At 36.2% G+C, this 20,031-nt stretch overlaps 1 protein-coding gene across 6 annotated transcripts in view; it reads right to left on the reverse strand.

Moving 5' to 3' along the window:
- The window catches only part of ETV1 (ETS variant transcription factor 1), a 97,490-nt gene that overhangs the window by 16,509 nt on the left and 60,950 nt on the right, over window positions 1–20,031 (reverse strand). For all 6 annotated transcript variants that reach the window (XM_063708391.1, XM_019031592.4, XM_019031593.4 and 3 more), the window contains 2 exons: window positions 3,128–3,196; window positions 1,516–1,584 (listed from right to left, as the gene is read on the reverse strand). In XM_063708391.1, coding sequence (XP_063564461.1) covers window positions 1,516–1,584; window positions 3,128–3,196 — 138 coding nt within the window. The remainder of the gene's footprint in view (window positions 1–1,515; window positions 1,585–3,127; window positions 3,197–20,031) is intronic.

Below are 20,031 nucleotides of genomic sequence, written 5' to 3' on the forward strand. Positions count from 1 at the left end.
GTGAAAAAATAACCCCCTCATTTTTCTTTCTTCTTGTTCTACATTACTTATAAAATACAAGACAAATACTATCTTCCAAAAAATTTTATTAGTGTAAAATTTAAGAGTATTTAAAAGTCGAAGGGAATAAATAATCAAGGCAGCTTGTTCCCTAAATATTAGTGTGACTTTGGCCTATCAGATTACTTTGTAATTCTGTCCATAATTTTGAGATATTTTTCTTTCTTATATGCCCTTAGTAATTTTCAAGATCTCTGCAAATATGAAGCTCACCAAACACGAAAGAAACTAATGAAGGTCATTCCAAGAGTAAGAGGCTTTATATACTTTGTCTAAGAGAAAATGCTATATTTTAAGAATGCTGATGCTCTGCTAATGTTGCTAAATAGTACGGCTCACCCCTCTGAAATGCAAAGCTTAAAGCTAACATCTATTGTAGAATAAAACCAAAAATGTGATTCCTATAATTTTGTTTTTCTTGACCTTGAATGAATTTAGAAATCTAAAGGAGGATAAAGAAGCAGATCTTCCCTAGACTTACCAGCCCTTCTGAGAAGGGTAAGGGTAGCAGAAAACTCGGGAACATGGGGTAGTCTTCAAGCAACTAATTAGAAATTGAAAAGCAATCTGAGCATGTACATTGCTGTTTAAATAATGACAATTTAAAACTTCAGAGAGCACCCAAGTTGTTATAGCCATGATCCCCAAAGTTTGTGCAATCAGTGAATCAGAGGGCCCCTGCTGGTTTCCTGTCAAACGATCAAAGCAGGAAATATGAAAACCACTCTGAAGAACCACTAAATCAATTAACTGTTTACTTTTTACCCAAGCTTCCTCAAGATGCCAACTTTTGTCACCTTTGTCAAAAAAAAAATTCAATTTAACTTGACACCCTTTTCTAACATCTGAGACCTTTGCATTGCAATAGCAAGTGATATTAAAAAGGTAATGCTTTCCTAACTCCCTTTTAAGCAATTACAAAGTCATGCTACATTAGTAACATACATCTTCCCCAGTTAAAAAAAAAAAAAAAAAGGAGGACTAACAATCACTAACTAAATGGGCAGTTATGTTGTTCCTGTGTTCCATAATGCATCTTTCCATGAACAATGAAAGAAGAGAAGCCGCGTTAGTCATCGGTCCATCCACAGCAGCACGTTTTCTGCTGTGCTTTGTTAATTACAGGATCAGCTTTCAATAAATCTCGAATAACAAGCTGCATGTGCTCAGCAGGGCAATGGAAAGCCCCCTCTTATGCTACACAAAGCTCAGCAAGAATGATGCTCTTTGGCTATTTCTCCAAAAATGAACTCCCTCCTAACACAAAAGAAAAGGTTTCCTACTGGGGCAAGGAAGAGATAAATTGTAATAGGTCAACGTTAGCTAAAATTAAGTGCATGATGAATTATGTGCATAGGAATCTTTAAGTAGGGATGTCCACTGTTTTCAGAAGAAGCGAAGGTAATCACTCCATCTTTAAAAAAATCAAAACTTGAGGCAAAGTGTAAAACCTACCATCGAATTTTTCTGGGACAACACAGGTGTCATCATAAAACTGCCTGGGGCCCTTTTCAAACATACAGCCTGTGGATGAAAAAGAAATACATTTATTCATGATAGAAATGAAGCTCACAAACACTTAAAATATAACCATTTAACAAAAAAATTGTGATAGAAAATGACTCTGCCACCACCTTTCAGTTCCTTGACCCCTGGACACATTATTTAACCTCTGTGCCTCAGTTTCCTCATCTATTAAATGGGATGACAGTAACACCACTTATCATGTTATAGGGTTGCTGTAGTTTAGAGTGATGCCTAGTACACGGTGAAATATAAAAGTTAGTTATTTATATTGTTAACTCAAGCCAGAGCTCACCTAAATAAACATTGGCAAGGATTTATAATGTATCATCTCCTTTTTCAGATTCATCTAAATTTTATTGTTCAATGAAAAAGTGAGAAAGCAAGGTGAATTACTGGTATTCACATTATATTATTAGTCTGATGCTCTGAGACAGATTTATTTTATCCTCTTACTTTCTTGTAAAAATATTTAGGTGGGTTAACCTTCCTGTACTCAATTAGCAAGACAAGAGGAAAAAAAAAGTTTCCCTTTTTTTTTTTTTTTTTTTTTTTTGCTGTAAGGTAAGTCCACAGAAAAAAATGCAAAATAAATCAACAGCTTTTCATAATAATGTCCTCTCTCAAATATCCTTCACTGTGAACCGTTGTTGTTGCTATCTGTGATTACCAGGAATAAATTTCATAGAGTTTACTTTTATTTCTCAAATGTATTGGTCTTTATGGTGGGTATATAATACTAACAACAGAAGCAACAATAATTACATTGCATTTGTGCAAAACTTTTAATTTCAAATATTTTACATTTACCATCTCATACTACCCTTTAAAATTCTACTAATATCATTTACACAAAATAACCAATATTAGACCTAGCCTAAAAGAATGCATCCAAGTCAATCCTATTAAAGAGGTGCAGAGTGTAAGGTTAGGAACCATGCACATATTTCAGAAATCCTTTATTGAGGATTATATCCAGACGAAATCATTTTTACCATTACTTTTTAGGTATCAAAGTCCTTTACAGGCAAAGCTTTCCTACCACGGTTACCACAAGCCTGTCTACGAGAAAACTCTTTCTCTAGGCCTCCTGTGTGAAATCTCATTCATATAAATTATTTGTCCAAAAATATAAAATCCAGAACATTTAAAGGTGAAAACCTTTAAATCGATGGTATTTTACTCCAAAACTATGACTAGGTCTGTAAAAGCAAAACCAAATATTCCTCAAAGATACATTTCAGTAGTAGTAAAGTGGGCTAATCTATAAAGCATATGTTCTATTTTAAAAGGATGTGGTTGTTGGCAAAAAAGAACACAGAAATCCACTTTTCAGTTGTTTCTATGCATATGACTCACGTTAACAAGATACCACTACTTGAAACGTCTTCTTTCTACTTTGGAGATAGTCTTAAAACAATTGCTTAGGGAACATAAATGATTTTTCCCAAATAATATAATGATTAATTAAATGACATCATATTTGGGATGTCTGATTATTCTCAACGGTATTTACACGGAATTTCAGTGGTGGACAACTTAACTTCTGTTCTGCTGGGATGAGCCAGGAAGCCTTCTTGCCTCATATAAATGGAGTGGCAGCTAGGCACTTCTGAAAGAGGAAACAATATTGGTCAAAAAGAGTCTAGAGCTGAAACGCTGCGGTTATCAATGGACAGGGTGCAGACAGAGAAGATACAGAAACGGACACAGGTTCCAATGTGGGGAACATGTCAACATATAATCAACATTTCAGGCAGGGCCCACACATGAAATGAAAGAATGAAGAGTATATATCTTGGTGAATGCTGATTCTCTTGAATAGGAAGGTGAATTCAAAGTTTTACCCAAATAAACCTTGCTAAAGGTCAGCTCAAACAGCAACCCACATGAATGTGATGGTGTCCTTGAAACAGGGTCACAAGTTTTAAATATGCATCAGGACATTTAGCAAATAAATTTGTATAATCCCATAGCATTCTATGAATATAGCAACATTGGAAATATTTAGAAGCTTTCAAGTTGAAAATACTGTAAAATGTATTATCAAAAGTTTTATTATGCTATTATACTATGCCTTCTTCATATGAAGTATTATGAAGCATATAATTCTGACCATATAAAAGACAGAGTTAACACTGTTTCCTGATATCTGCATTTATAATAGGGTGGCAGTATAGTTAATCTTTTGGGTTAGCAAATAGTTAGCAATCCATTTTAGCCCAACTTCTTAACCCATGGTACTTCAAATTAATTTTTAATGCTATTTTGATTTATTCCCAGACATAAGGTCCCTTAAAGCAGCTGGGACTGGAAGGGACAGTGTTAATAACTCTGCCATCAGCTCAGCAGCTGCTTTGAGGCAAGCATTTCGTTGAACTAATGTTGACACCCTGCCACAAAATACTTTTATTGACTGCTGCACACCTGGATTGTGGCTATAAAAACAGCTGGCTGACTCTGGAGGCAGCCAGAGGAAAACAGATAGGCTAAACTCTATTACATATAAGTGTGACTAAATGCAGTCTTTCCTTCCCAGAGTGGGAGAAAAGGAGGGAGAAAGGAAGTGAAAACATTTCTGAGAAATTCACTATTTAATGTCAAAGAACACCTTATAAAAGTGTTTTAACATATGACGAAATTAGCATAACCCTGGAAAACTAGATATTTGACATCAAATTTGAGATCTGATGGATAATTTCACTAATACCATCTCTATTCAAATGGCTGATTTGTTTATTGCTATATTTACTTCATAACATTCTTAATAAATTCTAATCTATGATATTTAAGATATACTGATTTAAAATTCATAATAAATTAATAACATATAATAAGGTTAATGCCAGAATCTCCATTACACTTCCAAAGGCCCAACTTGTGAACTCAAAAAAGCAATGGATGGCAATTTAGAAATATATGGAATACGACTGTGTTTTTGCCAACTCCTGTTACTATTTATACTCTAGTGTAAATAAAATTAACATCTAGCTCTTAAAATGGATACACTTGGCTAGCATTGTTTAAATCTGGTCTATACTTAAAATTGGTGTCCTTCATACAGTCCAGAGAAGCCTGAAAAAACATGGCTAAGGGGAGATTATCCCCATAAAGTAAGTAAAGTCATGTTATCCTTAAGTGATATCAGTTAATTTATGACTATCAGAGTGGGTCAGACTCTAATCAAATTGTAGAAACATTTCCAAAGTGATTATTCAATCAAATGACTAACATGGTTAATTAGGAGCCATAAACATTGCTCTGAAGTTCATCAAAGTAATGACTTGCCCAGAAAAATTACTGCTAATTAAATTGCCTGCTGCTTTCATTTCTACCTTATCTAATAAAAAATCCAACCAATGAAGTTTGGCATTACATTTTAACTTTTGTTAAATGCTTGACTATGATCCAAACTAGCTAAGCGGCGACTTCAAAGGCAAATGTTTTGTGGCAGAGGAAGAGGCATTGCATATGCATTCAGTTCTGTTTCTTCACGAATAAAATGTGCAAAGTTCAACAACAGTAACATGCTGTAGTTTAACTCATGCAAAAATATTAAGATGACAGCATATTCACACTGTCCTATTATGCATCCACAGATTATAGTTTAAGGATCATTAGTACAAGTACAGCACAATGGTTATAAACAGGCACCTTGTCATCTGATAGAACTGATTTTGAATCTCAGTTCTGACATTGCATGGGAGTATGACATTTTGTTGTTATTTAACATCTCTAACTCCCAACTTCCTCATCTGTAAAATGGGAATAATAATAATGACTTCCTTAAAAGGGTTGTTGGGAGGACCATGTGGAGTAAGTTATGTGCAATATTTTGCACAGTATCTGCACACTGTAAGAATTCACCATATGGGACTTACTTTTAATAACACTATTTTTAAGTGATCCTCACAAGCATTTAAACTGAGTACTTTAACCACAGTACTTAAAACTAAAAATAATTATATATCTAAATAAGTTACATTTGTTATCTTACTCTGCTGTTCTTAAATTATATGAGATGACTGATTTGTTGATTATTAGTGTATCTATTTTGGAATATTTTTCACAAATCTATCTATTAATCTATGATATCTAAAATACAATAAAATTCATTATAAACTTATAAGGTTTAAGCCAGACTCTCCAGTGGATGCTTTAACTATCTGGGGGTACCTCTTTTTTTTTTTTTTTTTTTTTTTGAGACAGAGTCTCGCTCTGTCGCCCAGGCTGGAGTGCAGTGGCGCGATCTCAGCTCACTGCAAGCTCCGCCTCCCGGCTCAGGCCATTCTCCTGCCTCAGCCTCCTGAGTAGCTGGGACTACAGGCTCCCGCCAGCATGCCTGGCTAATTTTTTGTATTTTTAGTAGAGACGGGGTTTCACCATGTTGACCAGGCTGGTCTCGAACTCCTGACCTCAAGTGATCCACCCGCCTCGGCCTCCCAAAGTGCTGGGATTACAGGCGTGAGTCACCGCGCCCGGCCGGGGGTACCTCTTTTGAGCTTCTTTTTACAGTATTACCCCCTCATGTTAGCTCCTAAAGGGCTCTGGTTTTAAAAGTTTTAAATTAAATCTAAAAATTAAATTATGTAAATTTAATTTAGGACAAAGAATTTTGTTTCAAAACTTGTGGATCAAAGAGCTCTATGACATATTAGTACTGGCCAAATCAGCTTACAGAAATTAAACTGCCTATAATTTGTTACAGATGAGTTCATGGTGATGAAAGCTGATCTAACATGTTGTAAAAATCCAAAGCAACAAAGCGCCGTTGTCATTTTAATGCACTAATCAATGTAGCGGAAGTTAAGAAGAATAATAAACTAACACCCCAAACTATCTAATTTGATTAGTTTTCACGTTTAGTAACATCAGTAAAGTTCTCTTCAAATTAAAATACGCAGACGAGAAACTAAAAAAAAAAAAAAAAGTTACCTTCTTCTCTGTCTCTTGATTTGCATTTTCAAGCTATGCTGGGAAACATAATATTGATTTGGGAAGCTTTACCAAAGGTTTGACCACAAAGTGCAGTTTTGAATTTGCACATTTAAAATTGCTAGGCACTCTCTGATTTGCATATCTGCTGCCTCTATAGTAGAATGGAGGCTCTCCTTTAGGGCAGAGTTTGCTTAAAATTTCAAGGATCTACATCAGGCCACCGCAAAGAGAAAAGATTTGCCACAGTTGTCTGAAATATCTGTACAGAGGTGGCTGAAATTGCTCTGCTATCAAATAGTGTGTAAATGTGGAATTATAACATATTATAACCTCTAAATAAGGGAGAAAAACAAGTCTTTTTCATTTGATGCTTTTGGTTAAATTCTTCTAGCAATAACGACTGTATAACTTAATTAAGCATTTGAATCTCTTAGAGTAAATGAGAAATCTCAGTAAAATATAAATATGTTTGATGTTGTATTTTAATGTGGTTTTGCTTTCCTATAAGTATATAGTGCAAAGCTGGATTGATTATACACTTGACTAACTCCTTGTGGAGGTGATATGACAAAATCAAGTGCACATAAACTTGTCTATAGTATATTGATGATTTCTAAAACTTGGCGCATAAAATATCCAGAGCCAAAATGTGTATGTAAACACATACCTGAAATTATCATATACTCAGTAAAAAATGTGTGTATCAATGCATACCTAGGAGTTTCAACTAGTTTTTCAAAAACATTTTTCTATTACGTAAAAAATACTGAGTTGTATTAAGAATTAATATCACCAATCTCATTCAAGAAAGATGAGCATAGTGACAGATCTTGCCAATATTTTATCTCTTTTAAACTTAATACTTCACTAGATTTTTTGTTTGCTTACTTCTTCTCATTTGCTGGTAAGCTCATAGTTTATGTTTAAAATCCAAAGGTTTACAAGGGTGCATAAATAACCTGAGTTTTATGCAGATGTGTTTAAATGCAAAGCCGTCACATATATGCCATACTTTTAGCCTGCTTTTCCAATTGTCACATGTCAAATTGAGTGTAGTCAATTGAGAAAACTTATTTCATAAAGTTTCCTAGAATGAATGATAATGGAAATAAATTTTTTTTACTTTTACCGCATGACCACTCTATTGCAGAACAAGTCTAAAAGTAATTATCTTCCAAAATAAGGACATATATATCTGAATTCATGTGAGAATGATAGCAAAAAAGTCAAGTTTTATAAGACCTATTTGCTGCTCATTAGGAAGCTCAATGTGAATATAACATCTTAGTTACTAAACTTGATGTGAATGTAACATCTTAGTTACTGAACTGGATGTGAATGTAACATCTTAGTTACTAAACTTGACGTGAATGTAACATCTTAGTTACTAAACTTGATGTGAATGTAACATCTTAGTTACTGAACTGGATGTGAATGTAACATCTTAGTTACTGAACTTCACATGAATGTAACATCTTAGTTACTGAACCTCATGTGAAGAAGGCAGCAAAGCTGGAGAAATCCTGACAAGGGAGTGATGAATTTAGTATTACCTCACTCACACTTAGATGGGATCTTTCTCTTTAGGGTTTTAAGTAAACTGTGAATATAAATAATGTAAAATCTGCAGAGATACTTACTTCACAATAGCGCAGATGTACTGAATCTACTATTGACTGAGTATAGGGGGAGAACTATGTTAATTTTTAGATGGTTTTAATATGCTTGTAATAGCATTTGCAAAATCTTAAAAAAAAGAGAGAAAAGTAGAGGTCAGACGTGGTGGCTCACGTCTGTAATCCTAGCACTTTGGGAGGCCAAGGTGGGCGGATCGCCTGAGGTCAGGGGTTCGAGACCACCCTAGCCAACATGGTGAAAACCTGTCTCTACTAAAAACACAAAATTTAGCTGGGCATGGTGGTGCGTGCCTGTCATCCCAGCTACTCGGGAGGCTGCGGCAGGAGAATCGCTTGAACCCAGGAGCTGGAGGTTTCAGTAAGCCGAGGTCGTGCCACTGCACTCCAGCTGTGACAGAGTGAGACTCCATCTCAAAAAAAGAGTAGGCTGTGCACAGTAGCTCATGCATGCAATCTTGGCACTTTGGGAGGCCGAGGTGGGAGGATTGATTGAGCCCAGGAGTTCAAGACCAGCCTGGGAAATATGGTGAAACCCCATCTCTACCAAAAATACTTGAAAAGTTAGCTGGATGTGGTGGCACACACCTGTAGTGCCAGCTACTCAAGAGGCTAAGATGGGAGGATGGTTTGAGCGTAGGAGGCAGAGGTTGCAGTGAGCCCAGATCATACTACTGCACTCCAACCTAGGCAACAGAGCCAGACCTTGTCCCAAAAAAAAAAAAAAAAAAAGTAAAAGTAAAGTAAAGAAAGAAAAAGTAAAAGTAAAATAAGTAAATAATGCAGTTATCACAGTTATCTGAATTTATGTGCTTTTGAAAGTTTAAGGCTACATGGCAAAAAATAACAGTATAGAATTTTATGTACACAATTATAAACTTCTCTTGTAAGCACCTGGTTTTCTTTTGGACAATACCCCACACAAATAATGACCAGATCCAAACAACATTAGATTATATGATCTACTAGGCTCACACTATTACAAGTTTTACAAGCCTGTGATAGTCTTACTAAGCTGAAATTTTAAAATAAAGTTGAAGTGATAGAAAACATAGACACAACTGTAACTTTGAGTATTTATTTATTTATTTATTTATTTTGAGATGGAGTTTCGCTCTTGTTGCCCAGGCTGGAGTGTAATGGTGCGATCTCAGCTCACTGCAACCTCTGCCTCCAGGGTTCAAGTGATCCTCCCGCCTCAGCCTCCCTAGTAGCTGGGATTACAGGCATGCACCACCATGCCCTGCTAATTTTGTACTTTTAGTAGAGACAGGGTTTCACTATCTTAAGTCAGGCTGGTTTTGAACTCCTGACCTCAGGTGATCTGCCGCCTTGGCCTCCCAAAGTACTGGGGTTACAGGGGTGAGCCATCGCGCCTGACCAACTTTGAGTATTTATTTCATACTACCATACTCTGACAATTAACAGAGGTTTAAAAGAAAATATGAGACCGGGCGCGGTGGCTCACACCTGTAATCCCAGAACTTTGGGAGGCCGAGGTGGGTGGATCATGAGGTCAGGAGATCGAGACCATCCTGGCTAACACGGTGAAACCCCGTCTCTACTGAAAACACAAAAAATTAGCCGGGCGTGGTGGCGGGCGCCAGTAGTCCCAGCTACTCGGGAGGCTGAGGCAGGAGAATGGCGTGAACCCGGGAGGCGGAGCTTGCAGTGTGCCGAGATCACACCACTGCACTCCAGCCTGGGAGGCTGAGTGAGACTCTGTCTCAGAAAAAAAAAAAGAAAAAGAAAAAGAAAATATGATACAGGATGCCATTAGCTGCCAAAATGGGCCACACAAAATTCTGAAGAGATAGTGGTTTTAATGTGGAATTTCAATGCTAAATTTCTCTCTTGCTGGAATCTACATGATTTGAAAAAAAATATACCATGAACAGTTTTGTCCTCTTGTTTTCACCTCTCCTTGGATCACCACAATATTCAGATAACTTTTTCTATTTGCTTTGAATATGAATAATACTAGTAAGAAGTTCAGCAAGACTGTTTCTCTTGCTGGACTAGCACAATATGATTGTTTTAAGAGTATTGTCTCTCTTATTTTATCTTATCCTCTAGCCCCAAATACTGTACTTTAAATTATTAGAAATAATAATGGCATCTTAATAAAGGACTAGCAGTCTTTGAAGAAGTATCTAGTCAAAATAAAATCATGTCAATGGAAATCCTTTATTATTGCCTGCACCCCTATTATGTGCTAGAAACGGTATCAGTGACTTTATAAACATAACCATATTTACCTGTTACAAAAACACTAAAAGATGAGAGTTATTTGCCCTTTTATAAATGAGGAAACTGGAGGCATAAGGGGTTACAAAACATGCTCAATATGACACAAATCGTAAATGGATGTCAGGCCCAGGATTTAGTATAATATTTCCAGTGTCATACTAAGTGAGTGGTTTTATTTTTTAATACTAAGAAAAACAGATGGAGCAGTGAAATGTACAGACCCACATACTAAAAAAAAAATTACCAGAACGGAGAGTTGAAAAATACTTTTAAAGAGAATAGTTAAATGAATCACAATAACACATGCTTGTTGTTCTTTTGTTTTTGTTTTTTTTTGATACTTTTCATATTTATCTTTGAATTACTCTCCTGTAAAATTTTCCAGATTGTTAGAAACAACTAAATAGAAACCATACACACACACACACACACACACACACACAAAATAAGAACAATAACCATCCATTTAATCTGATAAAAATTCCATGAAAATTTTTTCAAGTTGTTCATATCCTAGTTGGAAATGTTTTATGAAATAAAATGTCTCTTTTCCTCAAACCTATTAGTTAACTCATTTAAGTATAGAAATCATTTAAGTGTAAAAATTCTAAAACTATATTCAAAACCTAAAAACATATACTTAGTTATGTAAACACTTTAAAAAATGTTATATGTTCCCTTCTTTTGTTCACATTCATGAAACAGACAAAAACACACAAAGACACACACAGAGAGAGAGAGAGAGAGAGAAGAGAAATCCAAACATGTATCTTTAAACTGTCTCATTTAATTTCAAATCTCAGTTCCACTTATAAAAACAGTTGTATGTTCACTTTACCCACTTGAAATAAGCAGTTCTGGGCCTAAATATCCTGGTTGTTTTATTTAAAAAGAAACTAAAAGCCCCACACTATAAAAGCACACTCCACCCCCTTCTAATTGCCTTTTTCCAAGCTAGTACAACTCACAAGCAGATTATCCATCCCTTCCCCCTTTCCTGCCTGTAAAATCCAAGTTAGACAAACACTGTGGGGCTGAAATGACATATCTGAATGGAATTCAGACCCACCAGTTCCTGTTTATGTTTCTGATTTGAGAATGTTGTCTTCTCATTCACTATACATTAGGAACACTGCAAGGCCATAAATAGTGTCAGGTTACTTGCAAGCAGGACCAATGAGCATTAATCATTACTTCCAGTCAACTGGCATAAGCAGCAGCTGATGGAACACTACACCCTTCAGCTCTGTATAAATGGACATTCCAGAGAGAGTGAGAGTGTGTGTGTGTGTGTGTGTGTGTGTTTCCTTTCAGTCTCCATTTTATGAATGAAACTCCAGGCTCTATAGCGTCCATTCATGTAAGAGAAATGCTTACAGGGCTCTGCCCCTAGGGATCAATCAGTCATGGGTAAAACTGGTATGATTGGTTTAAGACAGCCTTCAGCCTTCCATTACTGCCTTAAAATGCAGTCCCTGTCCATTTGGCCTGTGTTAATGCATAAAGAGTAAATCCAGACTGTAGTCTCAATTCTCAAATCAAATCACTAGAGCCAATGCCACTTACTGTAACTGTAGATTTAGAGCATATTTAAGTATTTCTTAGAAAAACTGATATAGTGGGCCAGAGTACTGATTTGGGAGATTTGAAATTTTAACTCCAAAAGAAATGAGGAAAACTCATATGAGACATGCTAAGCAATAAAAGGCAAAGTCAAATTGTGAGGCCGATCTATGACCTCTATTGCAATAACAAAATCAATTAGGAAGACATCACTGTCACTTTTCATGACTGAAGCACCTAAAAATCAGAGATTAAGTGATCTACTAGTCCACAGATCACTGGCTGTGTAAAAGAAAATTATCTTTGGATATTGAGAAAGAGCTAAGATGTTAACATTTTCTGAAGGTTCAATAGCTCATTCTTTAAAGTTCCCAAGTGATCCTACACTTGAATTTCTTTGAGCAATAGTTTTAGAGTTAGGAGGGAAAAAATGAGCTGCCATGTTTCAGGAGAAAATGTAGCCATAAGCAAATGATGTTTTGTAATGGAATAAGGCCACGGTTTGGCCTTTGGAAGTGTTACATATCAAGCACAAAAGGCCAAAGTTCATGGAATCATAATCATTGCTGCACTGGAAATTACTAAAGATGGCAATATTTAAAAATATCCAGAGTTTTTAGGGAGAGGAAGCAATATATGAGCAATTATGGAAATACTTTTTGAAGAGTCAATCTTATCCTGAATAGTATTAAATATGGAATGGGTTTTATCAGCCATTTGTACTTTGTTCCTTGACTCCAAAGGGGAAAAAACACTTTTTTCTTTCAGTGACCTGAAGCCATATGAGAAAAAAGTTGCAGTAAACAGTCCCTGTGTATATCTCTAAACCACTGATCAACAGATCCTTACGATGCCTACAGAAAAGGAAGAGGATAAACAGAAAAATTGCCCAGTCTTTGGTTTTAAACCTGGGAAGGATTATTTATTATGGCATTATGACAAATATTTAACCTCCAATTTCTAATATCTGATTAATACAGTTATACAGAATAAATAAATTTATGGCCATATGTTAGAGCTCAAAACCAAAATACTTAACATAGGCAGGTGGGAGATGAACCCACCATTCAGAAAAAATATGGGACAGAGGAAAATCACCAAAGAGTGAACGTATACCGAATTATTAATTTATTGCTAACTTTTTTTCCAGGGCTTTAAAAATATTCAATATTTTCTAAGGAATTACTCTTTAAGGTGGTTCAAAAATATGTAAATAAAAATGACAAACTGAAGATGAATATCTTCAAATGTAATATTTCATATTTAAAATAATTGTAATATGTTGTCTAACTTCCATTATTCAATATATTTAAAGTCTGATCAACGTAATACATGAATTACAAATTTATAATTATTAGGGGCTGGATATAAAATTCATAATAGATTGATTTGAGAAGTATATGCATTATCTATATTGAAATAATTTGTTTAGGTGTTCAGAGTTTTAGATATTGTGGTTTTTATAATTCTAGGCCTTCTATAACTACATAAGAGGGAGGCGGGCCTTGAGACAGACTGTTGTGGTTGCTGAGAAGAGAAGAAGGCATACATTTGTAACAACTTGGTGACTCTTCCATACTTTCAAAGGGAATATGAATAGAAAAATACTATTCTACTTCCTTTCCTCCTTAGCTGCCTAATTAGAATCCCAGCAATAATACAATTTTTAAAAAATAACTAAGATAAAATAATGTCTTCAATGTGAAGACACTGAATAGTAAGTGACATTGGAATGTTCAGACAGTGGTGGCATGCACCTGTAATCCCAACTACAGTGAGGCTGAGGAGGGAGAATTGCTTGAGGCCAAGAGTTAGCAACTCACCTGGGCAAGACAGCGAAACCCTATCTCTTTAAAACACATCAGCCAAAACAAAACAAGACACACACACATAGAATGTTCAAGAGGGAGAAATTATTGATCATGGGCTTTCCATTTTGGAAATAATGAAGCCTGCTAGTTTATGGTAAGCCTTGAATATTCAAAATAAATATCAGTTACCTTTATTTCTACTCCCTGTGTTCCATCTGAGTTTAATTAGTGTCTTTCAACAGCTTTTCTTTTTGTAATCACTGCATACTTTCTGTTTCCTGGATAATGTTTTTGGTTGTTTATGTGTGCCCCAATTGTTCAGAAAGGATGAAAGAAAAGTGTATTGGAAAATATGTATGAGGTTAGTTTCCCTAGAACACGTTATCTCATCTTGTAAGTAAATAGCAATAAATTGTTTTTTAAGGTAAAATATCCTGATGACACAATTTCTGAGATATTGCTAGATGAGTAGTAGTAATAAATGCAATAGTATAGTTTAGAAATAAATGACTGGGATATTTTAGCCCTCTGAATGTTGTTATTTTTTTCTTAAGTTTTGTGCAAGTTTAGTCAGTTGATTGAGGCTCTGACACATCATCTCCAAACCTATAAAACACTACACATTTATATTTTTATATGGATGCAGAAAATAACCATGTTGTTCTTGCTCCATTACCCAATTATTTAATCCTACAACTTTCACTTTCAAACCATATTATAAACTCTGCAAGGGGAAGCCCAAGCAATGCTTACTACTACAGGCAGCATTAGGAATTACTTCACTACTTTTCCTACTATTTGATTAGGATGAGTATCCACCAACACAGCAAAACATAGAATAACATTCACAGTATAAAAACATCCTCTCTTGCCATTTTAGAAACCCAAGAGTATTTAAATTTCTTGATTAAAGTGCCAGCTTGGGCCTATGTGAATAGCAGATAGATTTGTCAGCTCTGACAGATGAAAGTTAAACATATTCCAGTTTTAACATATTTAACATAAGGTAAATATTTTTTCAGTATTTATTTCATCATTTTTCTGCCTACACATAATTTTTCGATGTGCTAAGGACAGATAACCGTTCTCTAAATTTACAGGCTTTTCTACTGGCTTTTGTCAAAGCCCTAGTAGGGTAATAAGGAAGTATATGAGGAGCCTGGGAGGGGTTGTTGGGGTGAATAATGGATGGATTTTAAATGAAGAATGGGCCAGGCACGGTGGCTCACACCTGTTATCCCAGCATTTTGGGAGGCTGAGGCAGGCGGATCACCTAAGGTCGGAAGTTTGAGACCAGCATGACCAACACGGAGAAACTCCGTCTCTACTAAAAATACAAAATTAGCCGGGCATGGTGGTGGCGCACGCCTGTGATCCCAGCTACTCAGGAGGCTGAGGCAGGAGAATCATTTGAATCAGGGAGGCGGAGGTTGTGGTGAGCTGAGATCGTGCCATTGTACTCCAGCTGGGGCAACAAGAGTGAAACTCTGTCTCAAAAAAAAATTAATAAAATAAAATAAAATAAAATGAAGAATGGAAAAAGCACCCTATTCCTCAACAACAGCTTTCTTTACATCGGTTTGAGATTCCTGTAGTCCCTCATAGGCTTACTTGTGAAAAATGGATTCAGCTGACAACGGTCTGAAAAGCACAGCTTAAGGTGAAGTGTAAGCCACTGAGCCATCAAGGGCATTAAGAAAGAAAGAGTGAGGTCCAATGAGAAGACTCAAACTCTGTGTTCATGCAATCAAGGACTTAGAGCTTGGAAGGGCCATTAATTAGCCACTTTTTCTTCTCATTATTTTTCAGTCTTTTTCAAAGGAGCTATTACAAAAGATCACTTCTTTGATAATCTCAGTTCTTAAGAATGCTCGTGGTATATTTTTTACAAGAAAGCAGAATGCATCTTCATCATGTATATCATTGAATTGCTCTATTTTTCTACCTCACTACGGTGAACACCTAACATTTAGAGTAAAATGTGGGCACTATTTAATGTGAAATGTGCTCCTCCCAAATTAGTGAAAGCACACCACCTATCTTCAAGCAGATGCCCTGGATCATGAAGATCCTTCGAAAACCATACAAAAACTCAGTATTTCCCTCTAATCTGAACAATTATGTAGAAAGACAAATCATGAACTCTTCACTAAACTAAGAATTAGAAAATCCTAATTTTAGTTTTGGCTGCTTCACAATATATCTGTAACTGATGGTAAGTTACTTCATTTGGATGAACCTCAGATATTTATCTGTAAAATTTGGGTGTGGAGAAGAAGTTTGAAGTAGGTGAACTTCAAGAGCTTTCATGATAAAAGGATTTAGAATTCTATGAAACATTTATTTGTGTCAACTTCCCAATTTAAAATAGCACGAACAACATTTGCTGCCAAAGAGTTACGTGCCTCCAAATTGAAAAAAGGCCTCATGAGTAGCAGCAGGAGTGGCCTTAAGAAACACAACTTAAAAATGCAAAAACCGTTTCTTCGGCAAACATATGATGTTGAGTTCTCACCCCTACCCTCTGCTTTTATTTCCTGCTCTCTCTAAGCTCAAAGTATGTAGCATTGTCCTTTATTTTCCTATTTTAGCTATCTTCCTCTTGCCTTTGAAAGTTCTTCTTTCCCTCTCTTCATTCCCTACTCTGATTAAGTTGCTCCACCACATGGCCGAGAAGCATTGTTTAAACCTATTAGGATAACAGAATAGGTCTTAAGGGCTAAAAACACCTTATTAATGTACATTACTCCTCCAACCAACTACTGGGTTAAGATTTTTAATACACTACAATGTGCAAAGGAATAAAACCCTAATGGTAGCATTGCAAGCACTGTGCAAAGTGAACATGAATCTCACTAAGTAAGGCATTATTTTCCCTCCCTCCTCTAAGGCACTACTAGACACAAACCAATAGAAAGTTATTTATGCTTACAATGTATGAGACTAAACATCCTTTACTTGTTTTCACTTATAGGACTGACGTAATGAGTTTGGACACTTCTCTTCTTCAACTATAAATTAATTGATTTTTTTTTTTTTTTTTGAGACAGAGTCTCGCTCTGTTGCCCAGGCTGGAGTGCGGTGGCGCGATCTCAGCTCACTGCAAGCTACACCTCCCTGGTTCACACCATTCTCCTGCCTCAGCCTCCCGAGTAGCTGGGACTACAGGGGCCCGCCACTGCGCCCGGCTAATTTTTTGTATTTTTTTTTTAGTAGAGACGGGGTTTCACCGTGGTCTTGATCTCCTGACCTCGTGATCTGCCCACCTTGCCCTCCTAAAGTGCTGGGATTACAGGCATGAGCCACCGCGCCTGGCCCGATTGATTTTTTTTTTAAATACTCATTCTGTTTGATTAGGAAAGCAGCACATAAGCATTGTTAAAATATAAAATATTAATACTTCACAGATACAAAATATCACCTATAATATCACCACCTATATATAGCCAAGGTATTTCTGTACTGGCTCTTAATTTGCATGAGTTATGCCTTGCATACTTTTAAAAACTCAGTAGTCTCATTTCATTAAATATTTTTCAAAAATCTGACTTCTAATGGCTGCATAATATTTCTTTTACAAGTACCCATAACTTACTTTACCATTCACCTATTATATATTTTTAATATTTTGCTTTCTGTCTCTCTCAAACATTCACTATGCATCTTTCACTATTTCTTAGAATAAATTCCTGAGAGTGAAATTACCATGTGAACATTGTGTGCTGATATTCTCTAAAGTCAAAGTTTAGTTTCATGTGCTCACTACCCCCTAAAAAAATCTACTGTAAGATATCAAAAAGTAAAATAAAATGAAACAAAAAAAGCAAAATATCAACCAACTAACACATTCAGCTCTAATAAAATATATTGCTATAAACATCTAAAATATTTGCGTCACTGGACATTCTGAATTTGCAAAACCTTATATGTGGTCATGAAAATGGGAAAACAGTCTTGACTCTTAGAAAATACGATACTTTCTACGGGAATCTCCATGAGGCACTCCAGATGAAGCACTCAATGTGTATTTAACACTTCTTTTGTGGGCATTTGACCATAAGGGCATGAAAAAAAATATCATGTTGGGTTTAGAAAAAAACAACCAACCAACAACAACAAAAAATGTGTACTGCTTTATGCAGCATAATAGGCTAGAGAAGAGAAGGAAAGGGACAATAATAGATGGATTGGACTGGATCTTTTAGAACCTAGTATCATGATACAATCATGATCATACTGTACTGGTTCATTAAACTGGCCCTAAATATCTATTTCTTGTTTCCTCACTGTCTTCTGATTGAAGTTTTTTTCTTTTCTCCTGAATAAAAATTTATACTCTACTAACATAGTATTTTGCATTTTTTTATCTTAAATATTAGGCAGTTGAAATTGCATTCCTGTAATTATAATTACAACTAATAGACCTTCCATTTCCCATGTCATAATTAACGTCAGGCTTTATTAGAGCACAATCATAAGCTACCTTTTCCCTTACGAGGCTTCTTTTATTTTCACAACATTTATGGTGTATAGAATTAAGCAATAAAGAGTTCTAAAGGTCTTCCGTAAGAACAGCCTTTGGATCATAGATGCTGAGTTAACTGACTTAGAAAATGCTTTTTACGGCAGGGCGCAGTGGCTCATGCCTGTAATCCCAGCACTTTGGGAGGCTGAGGCTGGCAGATCACTGGAGGTCAGGCGTTTGAGACCAGCCTAGCCAACATGATGAACCCCTGTCTCTAATTTAAAACATAGAAAAATCAGCTGGGCATGGTGGCACATGCCTGTAGTCCCAGCTACTCGGGAGGCTAAGGCAGGAGAACTGCTTGAACCTGGGAGGTGGAGGTTGCAGTGAGCCGAAATCACACCACTGCACTCCAGCCTGGGCGACAGGATGAAACTACATCTCAAAATACAAATACAAATAAAGAAAATGCTTTTTACATTGTTTTTAAACCACATATAAATCTATGTGCTTCCTAATGTGCTATTTGTTCAACACCAATAGGTGAAAAAAGAAATCACTGATTCAGTGATAAATGCATTAGATTTCCTCAAAGGTTATTAAGTGTACCTTCAGCAAGGATGAAAAAATTAATGACAACCAAACAAAATATCTACGAATCATATTTGTTGATTGCAATGTATGACATATACATATGTGTCAACTTAACTGCAGCAATTTCGTGGCAAGTAAAATACATTTTGATACCCACAGATTAAGTTTTCATAGGCCCTGGTTATGGGGTTACTATATTTATTTTAAATCCTGTCAGAAAGATATAATTTTACCATTTAACTATTCAAGCAAAACACAACTGTATCCTACTGGCAATATTGAAATTAGAACTCAAAGGCGGTATACAACTTTGGTAATTTTAAATATAATTTAAAAGGGAGAATGCAATATAAAATTAACAGCTTTTTAGGTAAGAATTTTACAAGTAATCCGCAAGACATGGCATACTTAACTTACAAAAGAGATGCCATACATACCTTCGACAAACGATGCTGGACTATGTTTTGAAGATTATATATGACTCAATCTGTGCTTTTGAGGGTCAAATAGTGACTGGCTCTGAAGTCCATATTATGTATGAATGTAATTCTTACAGCACAAGATGCTGTATTTCGCCCTTATTAGAATTTTAAAATCTCTTTTCCATTAGGTTCACATCTTCTTAAGAAAAGTTATACATTCTCAATACCACACTACATATAACTGTATATACAATATAAATATGAGGAGAAGATATACAGGGAGCAATCACAGAATCAAGAAAACAGTTTCAGGCTGGGCGTGGTGGCTCACGCTTGTAATCCTAGCACTTTGGCAGGCCGAGGCGGGCAGATCACTAGGTCAAGAGATTGAGACCAGCCTGACCAACATGGAGAAACCCTGTCTCTACTAAAAATACAAAATTAGCCAGGCATGGTGGCGCATGCCTGTAATCCCAGCTACTCTGGAGGCTGAGGCAGGAGAATCGCTTGAACCTGGGAGACGGAGGTTGCGGTGAGCCGAGATCGTGCCACTGCACTCCAGCCTGGCAACAGAGCGAGACTCCATCTCAAAAAAAAAAGAGGAGTTTCAATGTTGCTCTTTTTAGTATTATACATATAAAAACATTTCTAGGCAGGGCATGGTGGCTCACACCAGTAATCCCAGCATTTTGGGAGGCCAAGGCGGCCCAATCACCAGAGGTCAGGAGTTTGAGACCAGCCTGGACAACATGGTGAAACCCCGTCTCTAC

This window comes from Gorilla gorilla, chromosome 6 (genome assembly GCF_029281585.2).
Source record: "Gorilla gorilla gorilla isolate KB3781 chromosome 6, NHGRI_mGorGor1-v2.1_pri, whole genome shotgun sequence".
NCBI lineage: Eukaryota > Metazoa > Chordata > Mammalia > Primates > Hominidae > Gorilla > Gorilla gorilla.